Genomic DNA, 23,893 nt, shown 5'->3' with positions numbered 1-23,893 from the left:
TCGCTCAGAAGGAAGCACCGCAAAACTGTGAATTCTATGGCATTACAGCAGGCACAGCACGGTCACGAGTATCTGTTCGTACTTGGAGCGTTTCCGTTCTGAAACTGGTGTTCATATTCTGAGCCGAATCTCAGGATTAAAGGTACAGAACCCTGGGGCCCTCTGGGGTACCTGCGTCAGAAGCACTCACCGTAACTTCAGAGTCCATCAGGAAGGACAAGAAATCTAAGGCTTACTGACTTAATCCTAGAGAGATCAAAAAGTGAACACACTCTTCAATCCTCATCCATTGGTTTTTAGATTACGTTCTGAAAAAAAGATCCTCCCTGAAGTAAGTGGAGAGATAGCAATTTCCTACACCCGGGAAGGAAGGAAATTTAGACCCCGTGCGGCAGGCGGAAATCAGGTGCAAATCAGGTGCGTCCAGGGAGCGACGTGGGTGTTTCTGCGGCCCGTGGACCGCGGGGGACTTTGCTCCCAGCGACCAGAAAGTTGGAAAAGCCAGTGTCCGGTGGCCAGGGGTCCTGTCTGCCCGGCCTGGGGACCGCCCGGGGTGCCAGCATCCCGCATCCCCGCCGCCCGCAGGGACGGAGCCCCCCACCCACCCCAGCCCCCAGCCCCCACCCCGCTCCGCGCCGCAGGACGCCCGCCACGCCCCACGCTGCCCTGCAGGCGAACGCGGGAGGCCGCGAGTCCCCGCCGGGCCGCCGTAGAGTTGCGGCTCCGGCCGCTCCTCCCGCGCCGCCCTCCGCCCCTTGCCTCCCGGCGCCGCGGCAGCTCTAGGCTGGCACCGCCGCCGCCGCCGCTTCCTCCCTGCAGCCGCTCGGCCGCTGCGTGACGCGTCGTTTCCTCTCAACATGGCGTCCGGGGCAGGTCGGCGGTGATGGAGGCCGGTCCGCGGCTGCGGCGGGTGCTCGTCCCCACGGTAGCTAGGGCCGCCAGCCCGCGCTCGCCGGGTGTGTGAGGCGCCGCCGCCGCCGCCTAGGCCCTCGGCCCCGGGAAGACGGCCGCCCGGGCCGGGCTCCGCCGCCGCCGCCGCCGCCGGGCCGGAGGGACGAGAGAGGCGGGCGGCCGGGAAGAGACCCCCGGGCCGACAGGCGCCGAGGCCCGACGGGCGCGGCCCCCGAACGGCGGCCCCCCGAGCGCGGCGAGGCTCCCGACGCCCTTGCCGGCCCCGCGGCCGCTCCGTGGCGCCCGCCGCCGCCGCCGCTTCCTGGTGGCGCCGCTGCCCTCCACGCCTCCTCGCCCCCACCGCCACCTCCTCGCCTTTCTCTCTCCCCGTCCCCCGCCTCCCCTCCCGCCGCCCGGACCGCCGCCGCCGCCTCCTCCGCCGCCGCGTCCATGTATGAGGGCAAGAAGACGAAGAACATGTTCCTGACCCGGGCCCTGGAGAAGATTTTGGCCGACAAGGAAGTGAGGAAGGCGCATCACTCCCAGCTGCGCAAAGCGTGCGAGGTGGCCCTAGGTGAGCGGGGAGGAGGCCGCGCGCCGTGCGGGCCGGCGATCGCGGGAGGTGGGCTGGCCCCGGGCGGCCCGTCCTGGGAGCCCCCCCACCCCGACCCCGGCCGGCTCCCTGCCGCCCGGCTGGAGTTGACAGCAACTCGGCCGGACGCGGGGCCCCGACCGGCAGGGTGGAGGAGAAAGGGCGGCCAGGCGGGGCCCCGGGAACTCGGGGTGGTTCAGGATCGCGGGGCACCTGGGTCCGAGCGTTCCACTCGCTGGACGGGGTGGGGGTGGCGGGGCTGGATTTTGTGGGTAGCCCTTGCGGTGCGGACAGAATGCCATCCTTTGTGATGGAGCAGAAGATGAGCTGTTGTTTATTAGCCTAGAAATTGAGGTGGGGCCGATATGGCAAGATGGGGCGTGGGGGGGGGGAGGGTTCCGTATCGTAATTACAATAACTTTATCGTTTGGCGTGGTACTTTGGGAAAGAAAGCCTGAAGTTGTTCCCTTGTTGGCGGTCTCGAGAAAGGGGGTTGCCAGAGGTGCCTGAGTTCTGCCATCTCTCTGCCCCAGCTACAGGAAAAAGAGGAGTAATGTAGCCTACTGGGCTGACCTGGAAGAAGACGACCGGAGGTTACGGGGTGGCGGTGGCGGTGTGAGAATGGGGAAGGAAAGAACCTTTAGATAAACTGGCTTTAGGTAACACAGAAAGGGGTGTGTGTGGAATGAGAGAAATGAACAAGACAATGACACCCACCAGCCGCATGTCTGGACAGTGGCAGCTGCTCCCAAGCTTCGGTTGTGATTTATAGTTCAGACAGAGGCGATCTAGTGCAGTGAAGCCAGAGCAGGGAAACCCAAACAATACCTATAACCGCGGAGGGCAGATAACGATTTGTCTGGGGAGGGCCAGTGGTAGGTCTAGTGCATCCGTCAATGAGGAAATTGTTCCAGGAGAAACCAGGACACTTAACGTACAGATGAATTCTGAATGCTTACGCTTTTGTTTTATAGCCCTGGATGAGAGCGTCTTAGATCGGCAAGAAATTAAGCTGGTTATAAGTGGGTTTTGAAAACTATTTTTGAAGGGGAACAAACCATAACTTTATGCCAAAGTAAGGGGTCAAGACAGCTTAAAAACAACTTTGCATTCAAGTCTTGAAATCTGTGGAAGACTGTCATTTAACTTGTAAATGTTGTAGCTTCCTCCTCCTCTTTTTCCCGAATATGAAAAACATTAAATGGATTTCAGTTTCAATGGTGCTTTTTGTTGTTGTTTTGTCTTCTAATTTTTAACGTGCAGTATAGTGGATGTAGGTAGTTCTTTCTTTCCCCTCATTGGTCACAAGTTCCTACTTTGTTGTTCTTGTAAGCATACGTTTCAAACCAGGTGAGTGAGAATACTGTTGTACAGTTGCAAAAACCGAATTTATGTTTGGTTCCTTAAAGGAATCACTAATTGGGGTGATATGAGTGGTTTTAGAATTTTTAAAAGAATTGTTCTCTGTAGGGCTATCAGTAACGTGGCAGGGTAAAGAACATAAATTCAAATTAAAAGCTTTAGTATTTAAGAACTAAGATTTGCCATGTTTGTGTGTGTGTGTGTGTGTGTGTGTGTGTGTGCAATTTTTCCTTTTTCTTTCTTTCCTTTTTTTTTTTTATGGAGGGGGCAGGGTGTAGGAACATGCAGACAGGCTTCAAGTAGCCCAGGCTGGCCTAATATTCCTTAGTAGCTGAGGACAACTTGAACATTCCTGAACCACCTGTCTCTGCCTCTAGAATTCTGGGATTACAGACAAGCGCCATCATGCCATGTTTTAGAGGTACCGTACAGCAGATGAAACTCAGGGGTCCACACTTGATAGGCAGGCACTCTACCAATTGGACTATCTCCACAGTCCAGAATACATTTCAGTATGTTAAAGCATAAACATTTAAACGTTTTAAGGAAAGTGTGTTGTTTATGTATTTTCCCCTTTGCAAATATTAATATAAATAAACACGTTAATTGAAAGTTCATTGAATGAGAGTCTGGGATTCTTGTTTAAATCCTAGTTTTGTTACATTGCAGTATCACTTGCTTGGACTTTGTGTAAAATTAAAGTATTAAACTTAATGAATGTGCTGTGAATGTGAATGAACTCTTCTGTTAACTTGTACATCTAGTATTCTCACTGCTCTGATTACCATCTTTAAAAAGTCTATAACTCCCTTAACTGAGTTCCTGGCATTTCTAGGCACATGAATTCTTGAAGCTGTGTGCACAAACTGCCATGGTTCTTTGAATCAGATTTTGTCAGCTAACTAGCACCAGAGTACTTTCTTTATAAGAGACATTTTCCATGTTTCATAGAAGTTACATTTAGCCCTCTATAAAGTACAGTTTCAGTATGCAATCTCATGGTAGATAACCGTTGATGATTTTTTTTTTCTTGTAGTCATCCGTTAATATTGTTTGGGATAACTGCTATACATCCCTGGCTGACTTGAAACTCATTGTGTAGACCAGGCTTACCTTTGAACTATAGAACTTGTGGCAATCCCCTTGTCTCTGCCTCTCAGGTACTGGGATTGCTGATGTGTGCTCCCATTGCAGGTGTGTGTGGCTATTGTTAAAACCCTTGCTGGATGGTGGTGGCACACTCCTTTAATCCTAGCACTTGGGAGGCAGAAGCAGGCAGGTCTCTGTGAGTTTGAGGCCAGCCTGGTCTACAGAGCTAGTTCCAGGACAGCTAGGGCTGTACAGAGAAACCCTGTCTCGAAAAATAAACAAAAAACAAAAAGAAAAAAACTTGAAGATTCCTGTATATATTCATTCCCCCTTCAGATGTTAGTGAGTGCTTAACACAGAGCTGAAAGGAGATGGACAGTAAGCAAGAAAGTATGATATACCAGACTTTGATCCGTTTTTTGTTTTGTTTTGTTTGAAAACAATTTCATTGGCATTTAAGTGGAATTCAAATCATTGGTATTTGCAATAAATTCATTTTCTTTTTATTATAATGACCTATTAAAAATAAGTTTTCTGTAAGTAATACTCAAAATTATAGCTTATGAATTCTTAAGAATGCTATCTTTTGCCGGGCGGTGGTGGCGCACGCCTTTAATCCCAGCACTCGGGAGGCAGAGCCAGGCGGATCTCTGTGAGTTCGAGGCCAGCCTGGGCTACCAAGTGAGTCCCAGGAAAGGCGCAAAGCTACACAGAGAAACCCTGTCTCGGAAAAAAAAAAAAAAAAAAAAAAAAAAAAAAAAAAAAAAGAATGCTATCTTTTGACTAGAAGTATACCCTTTTGTAAACTGTATAAGCCAAGTGCTGTGACTGATGCACGTAATTCCAGCAGACAGACAGACTGCCATGAGCGAGTTCCAGGCCCACTTGTTTGGGTTTCGTAGAAAAACCCTTTTCCACTCTCAGACACTACACAAAGGAACTTTTATTTCTACAAACAGCATAAATCTTTAAAGGGTATACAGTTATTTAAAACTTATTTCCAATTTTCTAACATGTTAGATTTTTTTTTAAAGAATGGTCTAAAAAGAGCCTTTCCTTGTTGAATTCGTAGGAAGCCCACAGGCCCAGGAACAGCTCCAGGTTGCCCTCTCTTGGTACCTGTCCTACTACAGTTCTGTGCAGTGAACATTGAGGGATTCTAGGCTGCCCTAGCTTAGTGTGATCCATCCTGCTCTTGAGAATCCTGCATTAAAAATAGTCAGGCCATCTGCTGGCAGATGAGACAACAGCTGAGCTATTTTTAGTTTCAAAGAATTTAGGATTGTTTCAGGATTGAGCTTGAAGGTGGTGGCATTGTTTATCTTTGGGGAGGTGCAGTTGGGACATACATACCCCAGTCAGGCTTCGAGGTTCAGGAGTTTCTTTGATGTTAGGCTATAACTAAACTAGTTTAACTTCTGCCTTTAGATAGCTGTGAAATAACTCAGAAGTGTCAGAATGAAAGTTCATGGTTGGAAACTGACACTGGTACAAAATAAGAGAGAAGGTTTAAGGAAGGAAGACATTTGAGTCAGGGATAAGTAAGGCAGGGAAATCTCAGGGATGCAAGAGAATGATAGAAGAATCCTTTAGAAAAGTCATTTTTGCTCAGACAGGATCGGAATTTATATTTTCCATCATTGTGAAGTGATCCTATTGACTTAGCTTTCTTATGAGTCTGTTAACCAAAAACATAATTTACCCCCAAATCCATAATTTATTAATTTTTTACTTATTTTTTTAGACAAGGCCTGGCCGGGTAGATTGGATTGGCTCAGCACTAGCTGTGTAAAGCAGAGGAACCCAGACTGTGGCAGTCTCCTGCCGTGGCCTCTCTACTGTTGGGATAAGTGTGAGCCACCCTCACCTTGTCTGGTCAGAGATAGCAATAGACTGTCATGGTGCAGACCTTACAGACTTCCTTGCTTCTGCCTCAGGAACCCACTCTTACTTGAGGTGGGAGTGTTGGCCGAATTACTGTGTGCCTTTGGCCCTGGTTTTGTGGTACTTTCACTTACCACCATTTACAAGCATGTGACTTCTCTGAACGACTTCAGAATATTATACCAGTATGTGTGTGCATGTTTAGGTGTGTGTATATTTGGCCAGTGAGCATGTGTGGATGCTGCAGGCCAGTGTTGTCTTCCCGGTCACTCTCTACCTTCTATTCTGAGACAGAGTCTCCTGTTCAACCTGGAAATGACCCTCTCTGTAAGTCTGGCAGGGCAGTGAGCCCTCTGGATTTCCCGGTCTCCACACCTCCCAGCACTGGGATAACACATACATGTCACAGTACCTGCCTGCCTTTACGTGGGTGAGGGGATCCAAATTCGGGGCTTCCTGTTTGTGCAGTGAGCATGTTACCCAGAGCTGCTCCCCGCCCCCCTAACACAGTTAGTTTAAATCAGTTAAAGTCTTCCTTGCTGTCTGAAGTGAAAGGCAGCCATCAGTCCCTGAGCTGCCGGAACCTCCGGGTCGGCCAGGGAAGAAGAGCAAAGCAAGGTAGTTCACATTGGTCTGTCTCTCACATTCCAGCCTTGAGTACATGGCATGGGGCCCAAGCTGTAGAGAAACGCCTGCCCACAAATTTGGGTTGCCAAAGTAAGTTCAGGTTACAGTCAGGGTATATTTTAAAAATTTAAAATGCACATGAATAGTATTAAGATTCTGAAAAATTCTCCTAAGAAACCTGCTGAATTTTTGTTAGCTTTTCCTAAATTTATTTGACCTTTTTTCAATCTCTTAATGTAGTTAATGCCTCGAGGACACATTTTCCTTGGGATTACTTTGAAACAGCACTTAAGAGAAAAGCCAAAGCAGATAATACCGTGGCCGGAATTGCTGCTGAGACAGTGTGAGCAGTCCTGTGCTTGGGGAAACAGTAGTTTTGTTCAGAATTAAGCAGCTGGCAGCCAGCCATGCAAGGTGCATGCCTGTAATCCCAGCACTTGGGAGGTGGAGACAGAATGATGATCAAGGAGTTTAAGGCCATTCTTGGCAGCATAAAATCCTGTCTCAAAATTAAAAACAGAAACAAATAAAAACCAGCAACAAGGACTGGGGTGGAAGCTCAGTTGAGTGCTTGCCTGGCCTGGAGGACTCCCTGTGTTGTCTTCACCAGTGAATGAACCAGATGTGGTAGAGTACACCTGTAATCTCAGGACGCAGAAAATGGAGATAGAAGGGTCAGGAGTTCAAGGTCAGCCTGGGCTACCTGAGACATTTCGTCAAAAAGGTGCATGGGATGATCAGGACTTTCTTTAGTATCAACTTAAAACTTAGGTTTTTCTCCTCTCTCCCTCCCTCCCTCCCTCCCTCCCTCCTTCCCTCCCTCCCTCCCTCCCTCTCCCCCCCTTTCTCTCTCTCTCTCTCTCTCTCTCTCTCTCTCTCTCTCTCTCTCTCTCTCTCTCTCTCTCTCCTACCATCTGGTGGCGGATACTAGATTGACTCTCCTGATAACCTTTATCTTTAAGATACAATTGTGAATAGAAAATAGTTTGTAGAAGTGTTTGTCATGATATCCCTCACATAATTGAGGAAGAATATCTGACAAAAAATACAAGTAAATTATTGCTATTTCGAACAATTTTAAATTTTTTTACATTTTTATTTTATGTATATGAGTGTTTTGCCTGCATGCCCCACACAACTGCGTGGTACCCAAGGAAGTCAGATAAAATCATCAGATTGTCTCCAATTGGAGCAATAGTTGGTTATGAGGGGTCATGTGGGTGATGAGAACCAACCGTACCCAGGTTCTCTGAAAGAGCTTGTAACTGCTGAGCCATCCATGTCTCCAGCCCCACAACAGAGATTCTTTCTGACTACATGCTTATAGTCCCACCTCTTGGGAGGTTGAGGGGGCAGGATGAAGACTGTCTGGGCAGTATATAGCAAGACCTGACCTCAAAAGTGAAAAGAAACTAGGTTGTTCCCGTAATTGTTTCTGGAATTCTTCCTGTTTCGGGTAGTGAGCCTGCACTGGGCACACACTGTGAACCAAGCATGCTTTCATGGAAGGTAACATTTTAGTAGGGTGAGAACGACTACCGTGTAGTATGTGTAGTATACATGGGGACTACTAATTAATAAGTACCATCAGTTGTCTGAAGAGACAGCTCAGAAGGGTAAAGACAACGGGGAGGGGGGGAGTGATGTGACTGTTAGGAGAGGCGTCTCTGTGAAGTGACATTAAGGTGAAAAGTGACAGATAGCGGAGTAGATAAATGTAGTAACAGGGAACAAGATGTGTGCTTCAGGGTTCAGGTTGCAAAGAGACTCCTGTTGTTGGGGGGAAGAGGGAATGAGATGAGCAAGTGTGGAGTTTTGTCTGGAAAAGCCGAAGAGGAGTTTTTATTTTCTAAGAGAGGGTTCACATAAGGCAGACTGGCCTAGAATGTCCTGTGTGGTTAAAGATGACCTTGATCTGCTCTTCCCAAATCCTCCCTCCCAAGTGCTAGGATTACAGGTGTGGACTATGGTGTCTGGAGAGTGGAGAGTGGGGATGGGGAGGTAAGTTGTCCTCCACTCTCATTGTTTTGTTTGGTTTTTGAGAGATCTCTGTGTCTAATTTGGTGATCCTCCTGCCTTAGCCTCCTAAGTGCTAGGATTGCATGTGTGTATCGCCGGGCTTGGCAGGAAAAGTGGTTGTGTGTGTTGGTTTTGGTGGGGTTTTTGCTGTTTTGTGGGGCTTTTTTGTTTTTTGGAGTTTTTTGTTTTGGGTTTTTTTTTTTTTTTGGTAGCAAACATAGCCTGGTCTATCCTTGAACCCCATATGTACCCTCCAGCCATGTGCTAAGATTATAGGCATGCTGTATTATGCCTTGCTTTAGGTTTTTCTTTTTCTTTTTTCTAGAGGTTGAGGTTTTGGGTTTTGTTTTGTTTTTTTCTAGATGTTGAGCCCAGGGCCTTGTGCACACTAGGAAAGCTCCCTACCACTGAGCTACTACGTTCCTGGCTAGAATTAAAAAGAAAAATGTATTCGTTCTTTGTCCAGTGTGTTTGGCTCCTCTTCACCACTTACTCCATCTACCCCGAGATCCACACCCTTCCCTAACAACCCCTGTACCCTTTTTCATACCAAGTCCTGTTGTGCTGCCCATGGATTCTTAGATGTGTGGCTGTCACTGGAGCATAGTCAGCTTACCAGGTGCCACCCACTCAAAGAAAGCCGACTCTTCTCCCCACAGCCGTCAGTTGTCAGTAGCTCCTCTGCTAGATATGGGGCTTCATGATTCCTGTGAGTTCAGATGCGTTGTATCCAAAAGACTCTGATTACGGTTGTCTACTGCCTCTGCCTCTTACGTCTTTCCGTACCTGCAGGTCAGGAGGCACATGCAGTCCACACCTATTCCTGCAGGCCACCTCCTCTCTGGAACTTTTTTAGTCATAGAATTTCCCAATGAGATAGTAGGAAATTTTATACTAAGACGGACACGATTCAAAATAGAGGGCTGCCAAGAAAGGTGGCTGTGATGGTCATTTTTCATTGTCAGCTTGACCGACAGTCTGGAATCACCTGGAAAGAGAGTTGCTCCGTAAGAGTGTTTAGATGAGGTTGGCCTGTGGGCATGTCTGTGGGTTATTATCCTGATTATGTTAATGAAAGAACCAGCGAAAAGTGGGTTGAACTAGTCGGTGGGTTCAGGTCCTAGACTGTATACAGAGAGCGGAAGTGAGCTGAGGCAAACATGGGTTCACTCGTTCTCTCTGTGCCCCTGACTGTGGACTACAAGCTGGCATTGGGAGCTAAACCCCTTCCCCCGGGTTACTTTTGCCAGGGTATTTTATCATGGCAGCAAACAGAATTAAGACAGTGGCTCATACTGTAATCTCAGCACTTGGGAGGCTGCTGTGAGTTCAGGACTAACCTAGAATACATGCTGAGTTCTAGGCCAGCCTGGACTGCACACAGAGTGAGACTTGTTTCAAGACAAAACCAACAACAACAACAGCAAAAACCCACTCCTCCCCTTCCCTGGTTTTTTTTTCTTCTACTGAGAATGATATAAAACACATTCAAATATGAATTTTCAGAATTTTTAAAGTGAAAAAATTTTTTTTCTAAAGAAAATGAGCTTTTCTTCTTGTCTGGATCCTTCTGCAATTTTGCATACACCATTCATTAAGGATCTCAATCCAGTAACTGTCACCCTTAAAGAAGAGGGGTAGGACCTAGAGGCACACAAGAAGACATTGTGCAAACAGGTGGGGTTTGGAGGAGTTTGGACTTTTGCTGCCACAGTCAAGGAACCCCAGAAGAAGCCACCAGAAGCTCATCAAAGGAGACTTTTTCCCTAGAGCCTTGGATCTGCTGATCCCCCAAACTAAGAGAATAGACTTTGGTTGCTTTAAGTCTCTAAGTTTATGATAATTCTTAGGAAATCCTAGAAACTAATGAAAGTTTTCCTAATCTTTCAGACCAAGTTGTTTCATTTTTAAAATATAGCAAATATATTAAGTTATGTGTTGGGGTCTTCTTTCATTGTCTCAGAGTCTCGGAAGCAGTCTAGGGTTTGCTATGCATTAGAAAATAGGAAACTTTAATGTAGAGTAAATGGAGCACAGTTATTTACATTTATATTCTCTTGTGTAGCAAATCTATGTAAAGAGATAGGTTAGGAGAGAGAGATAGATGATACTAAATTGGTCTATGTAGCCTACATTATCTTTTCATTCAAAAAAGTTATAAACATTTTAGAAATACTTTTATCATGATATTAACTGTAGGAAACTATGAAGCCATAATTCTCTCTTCTAATTTTGAACCCAAATGTCACTTAATCAGCTGTTCACAGCCAGTGCTTATCCAGAATTGTCTAAGAAATGAGGGAGTAAAAACATAAGTAGCCAAGGTATGAATGCCAAACACTTTTAATTTTTGATGCATGAGATTTTTAGACAGGAGAATCTATATGGTGTTTGCTGAAGTCTGTTGATATTTATAATTTCAATAAAATTGGCAATTTAGTTTTCACCTTTTCTAAAAGAAGACAGACAATTCTTTCAAGCTTTTTTAAAAAGTAAAACTGAAGAAATATCACCAGGGTGTTCTTAATGTGGGAATATCCAGTTAACTCTCTCTCTCTCTCTTGTTCTTTTCCTTCTTCCAGTTCCTTTCTTTGGTTTTACAGTGCTGAGGATCAAAACCAGGGCCTTATGCCTGCTAGACACGAGACCAAGCTCTACTCCAGTGTTAATTTAGTAAATAAAAAAAAAAAAAAAAAAAGGCTGGGAAGATGATTTGCTTGGTAATGTGCTTGCCTTGCAAGTGTGAAGACCTGAGTCTAACCCCACGACTGGTGAAAATCGTGGGATAGTAGTGCACTCATGACATCCCAGCACTGGGGAAGCTTAGTCTCTGCATCCCAGGTCCTATTGAGAGGCCCTGTCGCAGGAAACAAAGTGAATGGCTCCCAAGGGACAACATGTGAGGATGACTCGTGGTCTGCACACACATGCATGTGTACCTGTGCATGCAAACACACAACTTTGTTGAATTATAATTTATATGCTGTAAATACTACCTATCAGTCTGTTTACTCAGTTGTGAGTCACTACCATAATCCAGTTACAGAATATTTCTACAACTAAGACCTCGTGTCCATTTACAGCTCATCTTTGTTGCTTCTCTCAGTTCCACACATCTCCTGATAGGTTTTCTGTCTCTAGAAATGCATTTTCTGAACATTGTGTACAAATAGTCTGCATTGATGAGGTTTTGTGTCTTTCACTCGGCTTTTGAAGTTCATTCTTGAACTGATACTTCATCTCTGCTGAGTATAGTGGCACACATCTGTAATCTGTAATCTGAAATTTCAGGAAGTTAAGGCAGGAAAATTGTAAGCTTCAGGCAAGCCTAGGTATAGCCTCTATCTCAAACAACAACAAAAACCCACGAACCTCAGTTTTGTATTAACGAATAGGAAAATGCAGATTCTTTATTTGAAATACTTGGAATCAAAAGTGCTCCAGACTTAAGGGTTTTTCGGGAATATTTGCACAGACTTTACTGGCCAAACCTTCACATTTGAAATGCTCTAAAACCTGGAACCTTTTGAGCATTGACATAAGATTAAAAAAGTTTTCAGTTTTGGAACATTCCAGATTAGATATGTTCATCCTGTACCCCATTTTGTTACCTGTTCATCGGTTGATGAACATTTGGGTTGAATGAGTAATGCTGCTGTGACTATTTGGGTATAAATCTTTGTGGACATAAATTTTTCTCTCTCTTAAATACATAACCTAGGAGTGGAGTTGATGGGCTGTATAAGATTATATCTGAAGGGTTATCTCATTGAAGTACTTGACATTTTAAAGAATTTTTTTCCAGACCTCATTCTATAATACAGATACTGTAATATGAGCGCATTACACAAGTGTGTTCTTTTTTAGAAAAGATTTTTCTCTGTGTGTGTGAGTCCCTGCATGTATCTGTGCACCATGTTGTGCCAAGACCTCAGACCAGAAGAGGGCATCAGATCTCTTGGAACCGCAGTTACAGATAAGGTTGTGAGCCACAGTGTAAAAGCTGGGAACTGAGCTAGGATCCTCTCTACAAGAGCAGCAAATGTTCTTAACCATTGACACATCTCTCCATCCCCTAGAAACACATTCTTTAAAAAAATTACACTGATGGGCATAATCATAGAAATAACAGCTAATTAGGTTTAGTGTATTCTGGGTTCTATGCCAATTAAATACTTACTGGCTTTATCTTCCTTAGTCTTCAGAACTCTCCTGAATGCTTAAGAAATTGAACTATTTTCATTTTGTAGACAAGAAACGAAGTTTGGAGTTTGTATTAACCGAGTTGCAATGTGGCCATGCACTGTCTTGGGATTTGGGTAGTCCTCCTTTTCTGACCTAAAGTGGCAGTCCTGACCTGTAATGTTAACCAATGCAGTGAATGTGGGTAAGAGACAAGGTGCAAATGGGAAAGGGAAACTGGGGGAAAAAAAGGACGATCAGGACATGATAAAGGTTGGGCATTTTGCATGTCTATACAGATGGCAAGTCTGCAGCCTCAGCACTTGATGTATGTAGGCAGGAGGATCAGGTGGGTAGTCAAGGTCATTCCTAACTGCATAATGAATTTGAGGCCAGTCTGGGCTACTTGAGAACCTGCCTCAGTAAACAAACAAAACTTTACTAACCAAATAAATGAATAAAAAAGTTTGGGGCTTTATGTCAGAGGTAGAGCACATACCTAGCATGTGTGAAGCCCTAGGTTCAATCCCTAATACTAGGAAAGGGAATTTTAAAAAGGGGAAAGAGATGAAACATTTGTAACTGCTAATAGGCAAAGAAACAAACAACATCAATAGTTATATACATTTATATATAACATCAATATTGCTCTATACATTTTCAGTGAATCTCTAGGGTATTTATGTTCTCTGTGTTTGTGGTAGTGTTGTAAATCCATCATAGAGATAGAATTTTAATTCTGTGTTCCACTTAAGAAAGCAGACAAATTCTTCTGTATTCACAAAAAGTTTTGATAATGCATTTGAAAATTTGAAGAGTTGTGTAAGTTCTCAAAGATTCTGCGTAGAATGGCTTTTATTATAACTGTAGTCCTACCCCACGACGTTTTTTATTTGTGTGTGTGTGTGTGTGTGTGTGTGTGAGAGAGAGAGAGAGAGAGAGAGAGAGAGAGAGAGAGAGAGAGAGAGAGAGAGAGACTGAGACTGAGACTGAGACTGAGACTGACTGACTGACTGACTCTGGGTTTAGTTAGAGTTGCTTATATGTGCATAGGTCAAAGGTTATTTACAGGCACATGGGTAACTTTACCATTAGTGACATCACAAAAAGAATATGTCCACCACCTGTCTCGAGCAGCCATTAACTTCCAGTAGTTCCGTAGGAGGGTTGAAGCCAGATGTGTTTTCCCCCATCCATGATGGAATGCTGGTGGACAGACTTGTGTGGGTCATGTGCAAGATATCACCGTTGTTGTGAGCTCATGAGAGCAGCAGCCATATCACAGCCATGTCACACCACTCTTCCTCCTACGTCCTTTGCACACTCTGAGCTCCGGCTTACTTAGGGCTTACTTTCAGGACGTTGACCAGTTAGGAGTCTGCAGTGACTTCTGTCACCTGCGAAGCAGAGAGCAGCACCATCAGTGAGCATAAACATGAATATTTAGAAAGCAGTTTATGAGTACAGCATGTTATCTTGTCAGAACAATAGCAGCTTCTCTACCAGAGCCTGACCTACCCAGCCATAGATTTCTGATCAGGTTTCCAGGGCCAGGCATGAATTCAGCCTGTGCAGCAACCCTCAAATCCAATCAGAAAGCATTTGGTTATCCCCGTAACAGTCAAGCCACAATATCCATAAGCTACATATGTGTTTGCTGCTTTTTAGTACATTGTTATTGTTGTTTTCTGAACTTTTCATCGAGCTTGTTATTCCTTTGTGAATTTCCAAAGTTCTTCCTGTTCGTCTTTGCAGTGGGGTCTGTTTTTTTTTCTTATTCTGATTCTACTTCACTTCATCACATAAGGCACTGTCTAATATGCTATCTTATTTGGAGGCCTGGACAGGTAGGTATTTTTAAACAACATAAAAGAACCCAATTTTTCCTTACTTGATGTTAATATGTCCATCTTTTTTTTTTTTTAAATCTTTTCCCATTTTCTTTCAACCTGCCTATATCAATATGCTGTAGTTGAGGTTAGTGTCAAGTAGTTAACATGCGCAGTGGTCCATCCTTCCCTGGTTTTACTTCATTCTGTTATCTGCAGTCGGCTGCTATATAAAAATTATTAAACTTGAGTTTGCAGAACTAGTTACTGAATCTTGTACTACCTCTTTGTTCAGAATGTCCATTCCTTATATTCTACCCATCCACTAGTCCAACCTTCCTAAACCTTTAATACAGTTCTTCATGTGGTGACCCCCAACCATAAAATTATTTTGCTGCTACTTCATAACTATAATTTTGCTACTGTTATGAATCATAATGTAAATATATTTTTGGAGATAGAGGTTTGGCCCACTGGTTGAGAACTACTGCACTAGTCACCACTGACTAGTTATCAGTTGTCGCATCCTCTGTCACAGTATTACAGTGCTTTTGATTCTATCATTTTTGCTTGGTAATGGCTTGAGAGTGGTGATGTTTGGATATGCTGAAAGTGAAGCTGTCAAGTTTTCCTTTAAGTGAAAAATGAAAGTTCTTGTTTTAATGAAGAGTGCAAAAAATCATATTTTAAGGATGGTGTGATTTATGATAAGAATGAATCTCATATTCATAAGTTTGTGAATAGGGAAAAGAAATTTGGACTGGTTTAACTGTAACTCTTCAGATTGTAAAAGTCATAGTTCTACTTGCATAATAAGTGCCTAGTTGAAATGGAAAGGACATTAAGTGTGTATACTGTTATATATCAGAAGAAAACATGCGGAGGATTTGGTACTGTCTGTTGCTTTAGGCACCTGCTGGTTGTGTTGGAATGTGTCTCCTGTTGGTGTTAGGGGATATTACTATAGTGTCTCATGGTTTTAAAATTCAATTTGCCATTTTTAAAAACAGAATAATTTATTAAATACACTGCAGAAGGGTAAGAGGGCAGGCAGGTGACACAGTAACTGTTATGCTACCTCCCTGCCAAACTGTCTCAATTCTTATACTTTGTCTTTATACCTTTGTTTTTAATGTTATGTTGATAATGTTAGGGTTTAGAGCTGTCATTTACGTTCGCTTTTCATTGCTTCCTTTCCTTTTTTTCTCTGATTCTTTTCTTGCCACTATTAAGTCTTAATGTTTCCCTTATACACAGTGAAGAGCACGTGACAGAATGACAGATGTTTTGTTTATCACCTCAGTCATTTCTAAAACTCAGGAGATGAAAGACAATGTTAGACTTTCTTTTTTATTGTATATTTTCTCTTATTTCCATTAATTTTTATAATTATTTTGTGAGATTATAATGTAGTTACATTTTCCCTCTAGCTCCCTTTGGCCCCTTCCACCCCTTGGATGTACCCCCATTCCTTTCAATTCCTGGTCTCTTTTTAGTGTGTGTGTGTGTGTGTGTGTGTGTGTGTGTGTGTGTGTGTGTGTATTCTCAAATATATAAATCCAACCTGCTCAGTCCTTTATAATGTTACTTGTATGTATATCTTCAGAGCTGGCCATTTGGTATTGGTGTGCTCTTCCCTGAGGAAGACTATTTCTCCCGTTCTCAGTGTTCCTTAGTTGCCTGTAGTTCTTTATGTAGGCCTGAGGCCTCTTCAACTAAAAGACACATTAGCATGTCTATTGGTATCATTCTTGTTCATGTCATGTTTTGGCAGCCATGGTGGTGAGATTTCATAGATTCAGCTTTTCGACATTTGTAGGAGACACAGTGTCACAGCAAACTTTCTGTTCCTCTGGCTCCTCCAGTCTCTGAGCCCCTCTTCCACAGTGACCCCTGACTCTGTGTTTTGTTCAGTTGGGGTTTCTGTAATGCTTTCCATCTGCTGCAAAGAGAAATTTCTTTGATGAGTGAGGACTATACTTACCTATGGATATAAGGACAAATATTTAGGATGTAGTTAGAGAATATGCTGATTTAGTAAAATGGGGGTTCCAAGTTCTCCTCCAAGATCCATGACTTCTTGGCCCTGGGTAGTTGGTTGAGTTCCCAGTACCACAAGTGATTTTCCTCTTGTCTAGTGGGTTTTAAGTCCAGTTCGAGAGCTGTTGGTTACCACAGGTGTGTGAGCCACTGCTGCTCCCTTAGGGTTATTGTGCCAGGCTGGCCATTGTTGTGATTCATAGGCGTCAGAGCTGGGTAGGACTAGTGGTTGTCTCACTTCTTTGGAGGCTTGCATGGGCCTCAGGAAGGAGGCTCTCAGGTCAGACCCAACTCAGGTCCTCTGGGTCCTGTGTCCAAAGTGTAAGGTGTCTTCAGCAATTGTGACTTACCTTCTACCCCTGGGGGAGAAGGGCAACAGCAATTAGCCTATAATATTTTTGGATCCTCTTGGACATCTCTGACCAGCAGCTCAAAAGAGGGTTTCTCGTGCCTGGTGCTGGGTTGTTTGTTAGTCCCTGGCTCTTGAGGGAGCACTGTCAGGCTATATGGGAAATTTTATTTAATCTATGGATATATATACACAGTATACATACAAACATACTTACAGACATGTATGGTATAGACATGTTTTAGGTAAGTAGTTAATATTCTTTTACCATGTCTATTGTTTGAAGAACATTTGAATTCCTTTTAAGATAACCCTGGGTAGTGATTTTTCTTCAGTCAGCTTTAATCTTTCAAGGTCTTGATTTTTTTAAATAAACTTTTAAAAAATTATTTACTTATTTTTACTTTTGTTTTAATGTGCATTGGTGGTTTACCTGAATGTATGTCTGTGGAAGTGTATTGGATCCCCGGGAACTGGAATTACAGATAGTTGCAAGCTGCCATATGGGTGCTGGGAATTGAACCCGGGTCCTCTGAAAGAACAGTCAGTGCTCTTAGCTACTGAGCATCTCTCCAGCCCAGAGGTCTTAATTTTAAGATTTATTCTCCCACTGAAAATAATGTATAGATATGAAAATGTGCCACTGACCAAATGTTAGCCTTTATGGTGTGAATTTTGCTACCATTCAGATCATTCATTTGTACACAGTGTCATTTATTTGTACCTGCTTTCACTATTTTTCCCTCTCTTTGCTTCTTTGAAATTTAATTATAATGTATTTTGGCATGTATTTCCTTGGATATCTCATTCTTGTTTTCTCAACTTTAAAATACATAGTTTTGTATGTAGTACTACATTTTGTGTTTGTAGTTACAAAGCTTTGTTAATTATTAGTCAGTTTTGTAGTTAATAGCTGGTATTGTAACTTATAAAAGAATACAACATGAGACTATATTCCCTTTAATAAAAGGAGTAATTAATTTTTTTACATATATGTTCTGAGATTCAATGTGAAACATTCCTTCCTGTGGTTTTCTGCAAAATAGTTTTAAGAGCTGTTGATGAAAACCATTCACATTTTATTCTGTTTGAAGAGGGCTAATTGGCAGCATCCCTGGAGTTGAGACTGATGCTGATAAGCAGAAAGGTGGGATTATTTTTCTCCCTCCAAATTACCTAGTTTTCATGGCTTGTTTTTCTAACTGATTAAATTGATCACAAACTGATCTGAATAAATTAAAAGCAGCCTTAGAAGCACTCAGCATCAGTCTGTCCCCCCGATGGTAGATGGAGAGCTGAAGTAGAAAGGGTGAGAAAAGGAAGGAAGGAAGAAGGAAAAGTCATCACAAGGTGTATTCCTCTTAGCTAACCGACATTTTGAATGTTTTCTTTTTTTCTCTTTATCAAATCCTGCCTCTTCCACATCCTGGTACCACTATTCTCCCATTCCTGTGAGTTTGCCTTTTGTGGGTTCCATGTGCAAATTATCCTGGTGTTTGTCTTTCCATGCCTGTCTTATTTCTCTTAGGCATTGTAAACCTTTATTAAGTTAAATAGTCCCAAGTAATATTTTTACACTGTCCCTCCATTACTCCTACCACTGTTAAAATGGAAAGGCTTTGGTCCTCAGAGAACTAGACTGAAATCCTGAATATCAAATGTCTGGCACACCATTGTCAATGAGTAAAATGTATATATTTTATGAATCAATGCTATAGCAAAGTAATTTAAGAAAGTTACTTTATACTTAATATAGTGCTTGGCAACAGAAGGTAGTCAGTAAATAATATTATTAAATTTAAAAGTGTTGCATTAACTTTTCCTGAAGAGACTTGAACATCTGTTTGCCCCATAACAGACCAAAGAAATGATTCCACTGAAGTCCAGCTTGCTGAAGCAGTTAGTTTAATTGGAGTTTTAGGAGCATGGATGAGATGTTTGTTAGGATTCTGTACATGCACAACTTGGGGTCCTGTGTCTTACGTCTTACATCATCAGCGGGCACTGGTGACTGCGCCGTGGGTCACGCAATCCCTGCCGCCTTAAAAAGCCAGACGTGGACCCCCACCCTTCTCTTTCTGTGTTTCCTCTCTGCCCCCTCCCCCAGGCCTGCCTCCCCCCCCCTTTTCCCTTCTAATAAAGCTCTGGTAGTCGTGGCCATGGCCCATGACTTTCCCGCTAACCAGTGCTGCCAGAAGTGCTGTTTATCACAACCATCATTTGGTGTTATGACTTGGATTCCAGACTTTTTGCTTATTATAAAAAAGCAAGTGAATAGGAATAGGGGCGTCGTTTCTCCCGGAAAAACTGTGTCCAGCTGACATCGTGGTTGTCGCTTGGCTCTGGGGCGGGGGTAAGGAAGGGGCCTTCTGAGACAGACAGGCGTTCGGGGATGGTGGGCTGTCCTGCTGCCCTGGATCTGTCCGTCCCTCTTGGCTTGGCACCCTGGCTGCTCTTGTGTCTGACCGGATGCTGGTGAGACAGGAAAAGCCTGAAGTAGACCAGACCTGTCCACATGTATGTAAGCTGGTTTCTGGAGCTTGGGGAAAAATTTGAACATGTTAAAAAGCAGCCATGAGAAAATTAGTGACCATGGTAGTGTTTAGTACTCTGCTTAATTTTTACCTGAGACAAGCTTTATTAGAGGTAGTTTGTTCAAGGCACCTGTTCCCTGTGTGTGTTTAGTATTTAGGAAACACAGGTGATCAGTTGTTGAGAGCATTTATAGTAATAAATGGTTAAAGTCTGTTTTTGTAGAGCGCAGACACTTTTGGGTCTGGGGGGTGTAAATACCTTTTAGCTGTTACAGTTTCTTACTTGATGATCTCTGGACTCCAGTTCTATGGTGATCCTGTGATCATTAGCTGAGCAGTTAATTAGAAGAGGGAACTGGGAAGAGAAAATCTTGTGGGGTGAGACCTCATTCTTCTGGAGTTATGGACAAGGCAGAGATCAGGGCCCTGTCTGTGTGCATGAGGAGGAGAAGCACTGTGACAGGCTGGAGTGAGGCACATGGAGGGAGCAATGAAATGGAAGCTGGAAAATCTTTTCCCATTAAGTAACCCTGGAGGTGCAATTAAGTCTCGGAAGTGGGGTAAGGCTGTCCTCCCTACTCCAACAATAGGGAAGCAGGAGAGGTGAGACCCCAAACTCAGTACTGGGTTAGTGGCTCTGGTGTCCAGAACAAAAGAAATGGATTGCATCCATGCTGCGTTCTGGGTTCCCTGCTAACAAGCCTATGGCCAAGCCTAGAAGTCTGCTGGAGGTCTTTGACTGCACCCCCTTGGTGCCTGGGTGCAGTCAGCTGACTGGTTGTCTTTCTAGGTGGCACTCTGAACAAGGCTCAACTGATGGCCTAGCAGGGCATGCACTAGCCTGCGTGGCCTTTTTTTTCTGCACTTAAAACAGGGAACAAACGGCTTTCGGGAGCCAGCACGTGCCAGCACTTGGCAATTCTTTCTCGGGCTTTTTTCATCTCTCCCCTGGTACACCCTAAATGCCACAGCTGAAACTTTTGCCTGTGAGGTCAGGAGCCTTGTTCTCCAGATGTTTAAGTTTTAGCCCCCATGTTGGGGACGTCTGGGGGACAAGAGATGGATTTTACTCCATGTCTTGAATTTTTTTGATATCTGCTGGCTTGGGGACAGCTTAGGAAGACCCACCAGGAGGCAGGCTATAAACTGTCCTCTGGCTAAAGAGCCATCCTGATTACTGTCAACTTATTTGCATGGATCCTAGCCTGCTTTCAGACTGTGCTTCTCAGGGCAGCTTGAGAACGAGTGGGAGGAGTTAAGGTGAGAGTCAGGAGAAGCAGCCGCCCAATGCTGGAGAGCAGAAAGTGGAGGTCAGACAGAAGTGGTTGCACATGGCAGAGAACAACTCAGAAATGGAGGAGGAGAAGGGTTCAGAGCTTCAGTAGAAAGCCTGGGGATAAGGTAACTCTTTTCATTTGTCCGTTCACTGGCAGAAGTTACATAATTCCTGTGAAATATCGGGGTTGAAACAGCCAAATTTACTGGTATCCATCCAGTCCCATGACTGCAGTGTTGAGAGAGAAAAATAGAAAATTAAAGTAACAAATGGGATCCCAGGCTCCTACTTCAAGCATCCTTGAGAATAGGCAGTCTGTAGACCAGCATTAATAGCGCGATAAGGGTAAGGACTGGGGCATATGTACTGGAGGACCCGCCCCCAGGGGCCCAGACAGCACCCTATACTTCATCAAGATAGGACCCCCAGGGGTCTGGTGCAAGGAATATAGCTCAGGCTGCAGCCACGGGAAACGCGGGGGCGGGGGGGGGGGCGCGGCGGGGTGGGGGGAGACCTCACCAATCTTGGCAACACGTGTGGTGGGGGCAGACAACGCTGGCGGTGGTGGCAGCTGGGCTCTAGCGGGCAGTCACAGGTCCTCCGTATAGGTTTCCGACTGAGTGTTGTCAGGTTTCTGAGTCACAGCACCAATGAAAGGATGATAAAAGGCTCTGGTTACTGCATGGAAAGGTCATGGTCACAACAGAACCAATGTTAGTTTTCAGAGCTTTATTAGGAGGGAAAGGGGGTAGAGGAAAGAGGAGAGCCAAGCCTGGAGAGAGAGAGAGATGGTGGAGGGGAGGGAGCAGAGCAGAGAGAGAGGGTGGGGTCTGCGTCCAGCTTTTAAGGCTGTACATAGTTGCCAGCCCACACTGATGATGGAAGACGCAAGACCCTGAACTGGCGTGAGGGCAGAATCCTAACAATGTTACCTACAGACGTGTGTGTGTGTGTGTGTGTGTGTGTGTGTGTGTGTGTGTGTGTGTGTGTGTGTGTGTGATATGAAACTAGGAGCGCCATGACGATGAAGGAAAGGATCTTAAAGTAGAGGAGAGAAGTAGCATGTAGCGTGGAAACAGAAGGGAGGCTTGTCTGTGGGAGAAAAAGAACCAGCAGGGGAGACAGGAAGGAAGGGTAGTGAGGGAGGAAGAAAAGAAAGCAGTGTGAAAATACCATAACATTACTTTGCATGCTAAGTTGAAAGATTAACTTTAAAAATTGGGCATGCGTGTTTTATAGGTTTTTTTTTTTAGGAATAGTTCTAACTAGAAAAATTAGTTACTATCAACACATATAAGCATTTTCAAGAAGTTAGAATTCTGTTCATAATCTTCCCAAGAGGCACATGATACACACACACACACACACACACACACACACACACACACACACACACACACACACACACACACACTGGGAGTTGGGGGAGGGAGGAGGAAGTGCACATGTACCTGATCTATTGTGATTACAATATTTTGTTCCTAGTACTTATGGTTAGTATAGGTTTTTTTTTTTTTTGCGGGGGGGGGGGGGGGGATGATTTGGTAATTAAAATTCTGTACATTCTTTGTGATCTGTTCTTTGTATATCTAGGTGAAACAAAATTTTAGAACCTGATTTTCTTTTGAATTTATATTTTTTGCAGTTTTGGTTTTAATGTCCCAAATGAGCTTCTGAAGACTGTAATCAGTTTACCTAGTGAACTTTCTGCTCTTATGCTAATGTTTGCTTTTCTTTCTTTTTGCCCTCACCAGAGGAAATAAAAGTTGAAACTGAGAAACAAAGGTTTGTATGATTTCTTTTATAAAATTAATTTGTATACTTGTCAGTCTTGGCCAAAGTAATAATATAATCACCTGTATTTTTAGCACTACAGATTTTCTTTATGTCATCTTTCTAATAAAATTAAAAATAGTTTTTAAGAAACATGTTCATATAAATTAAACACTTCTGAAATACCTTTTCTGAGCTACATTTTTAACTTCTTTTCTTGAAGAGTTTAATGTATATTTAGAAAAAGTTACTAGGTTTCTTTGACCATGTGAGAGCTTCCATAGAACAGAGTAGAAATAATTCAGAAGTGTACTTCAGCATAAAGGCACGTGGAAAGTCCAGGGCTGCTTAAAGTTCCAAGATACTGTGTTAGGGCCTTTGAAATGTTTGTTAGTGGGCCTTGGGATCCTAGGAAACATAGAAATCCCATTTTGTGTTTGGCAGCTGAGGTAACTGCCATACATTCTGTGGCAGATCGCTGACCTCTAGCTAGGCTAGGCTTTGCTTTCCTTGTGAAGGACACAAAAGTGGTTCCTAAGGTTCCTTCTATAACTGATTTTTTTTTCTTAATGAATTTGTCATCATTAAGGTAAATGTGGTATTCTAATTAAACTCTCCTTTTTTATTTAGTCCTCCTCATGGAGAAGCAAAAGCTGGATCAAGCACCCTTCCACCAGTGAAATCCAAGACAAATTTTATTGAAGCAGACAAGTACTTCTTACCTTTTGAGTTGGCATGCCAGTCCAAGTGTCCCCGCATAGTTAGCACATCTCTAGACTGTCTGCAGGTGTGTATACAATGCTATCTAAAGCCGTCTATTCAGTGTATTTCTAACACTACTCACAGTTGGTGCTTTAGACATGTCCGTAAAAGCCTTGAATACTCTTTTTGAGGTAAGAAACAAAATAGACATTTATATTCCAGATAGACAGTAGTTTCAAAAAGATGTTTCTGGCTAGTATTAATAAAAACCATTAGCAAACAAAATCTAAGGTTGTTACTAAAAATGTTTATTTGCTCTCTTTCCATCAGTGATCTAATACTGTTGTATGTTTAGTTCTTGAGGTGGGCACTTAATGTGTTCCTTGTGTGGTCCTAAACTCCTAGTTTCAAGCAGTCATTCTGTCTCAGCCTCCTGAAATAGCTAGGCCCACAGTCATGCACCACTGTACTTACGTCGTCATTTGGAAATGATTTCACTAAAGCCCGGTTTTTTTATAGAATGCAGCATTTTGATGTTGACACTGTTTGCCTTCTTGCCATTTTCCTCACCTGTGGCATTCATTAATGTCAGAATAGTCATGAGTTCTTCCCCTTTTATTCTCACATACAGACACACAGCATCTCAGATATTCTTCAAGATTTGGAGTGTTGTGTTTGTTTTCAGGTGTTGTCACTGTTTGGAGGGTGTACGTTCTCAGCTAACAACTTAGTAGCCAAGAAAAG

The 23,893-nt window shown here is 43.6% G+C and overlaps 1 protein-coding gene across 3 annotated transcripts in view; it reads left to right on the top strand.

Annotated features, from left to right (window-relative positions):
- Positions 1–1,022: 1,022 nt before the first annotated feature.
- Positions 1,023–23,893, top strand: part of Arfgef1 (ARF guanine nucleotide exchange factor 1) — a 105,649-nt gene continuing 82,778 nt past the window's right edge. Inside the window, exons 1-3 of one of the 3 annotated variants that reach the window (XM_006974687.3) lie at positions 1,023–1,465; positions 22,429–22,459; positions 23,078–23,234. In XM_006974687.3, coding sequence (XP_006974749.1) covers positions 1,342–1,465; positions 22,429–22,459; positions 23,078–23,234 — 312 coding nt within the window. In that variant the 5' untranslated portion in view covers positions 1,023–1,341. Of the gene's footprint in view, positions 1,466–1,740; positions 1,838–1,905; positions 2,143–22,428; positions 22,460–23,077; positions 23,235–23,893 lie in introns of those variants that run through there. The other 2 variants (XM_076563685.1, XM_076563684.1) reach the window with 2 other exon arrangements.

The sequence above is a fragment of the Peromyscus maniculatus genome, chromosome 2, assembly GCF_049852395.1.
Source record: "Peromyscus maniculatus bairdii isolate BWxNUB_F1_BW_parent chromosome 2, HU_Pman_BW_mat_3.1, whole genome shotgun sequence".
NCBI lineage: Eukaryota > Metazoa > Chordata > Mammalia > Rodentia > Cricetidae > Peromyscus > Peromyscus maniculatus.
Note: the sequence above shows the minus strand (reverse complement) of the source record. Positions and strands in the feature narration are given on the sequence as shown.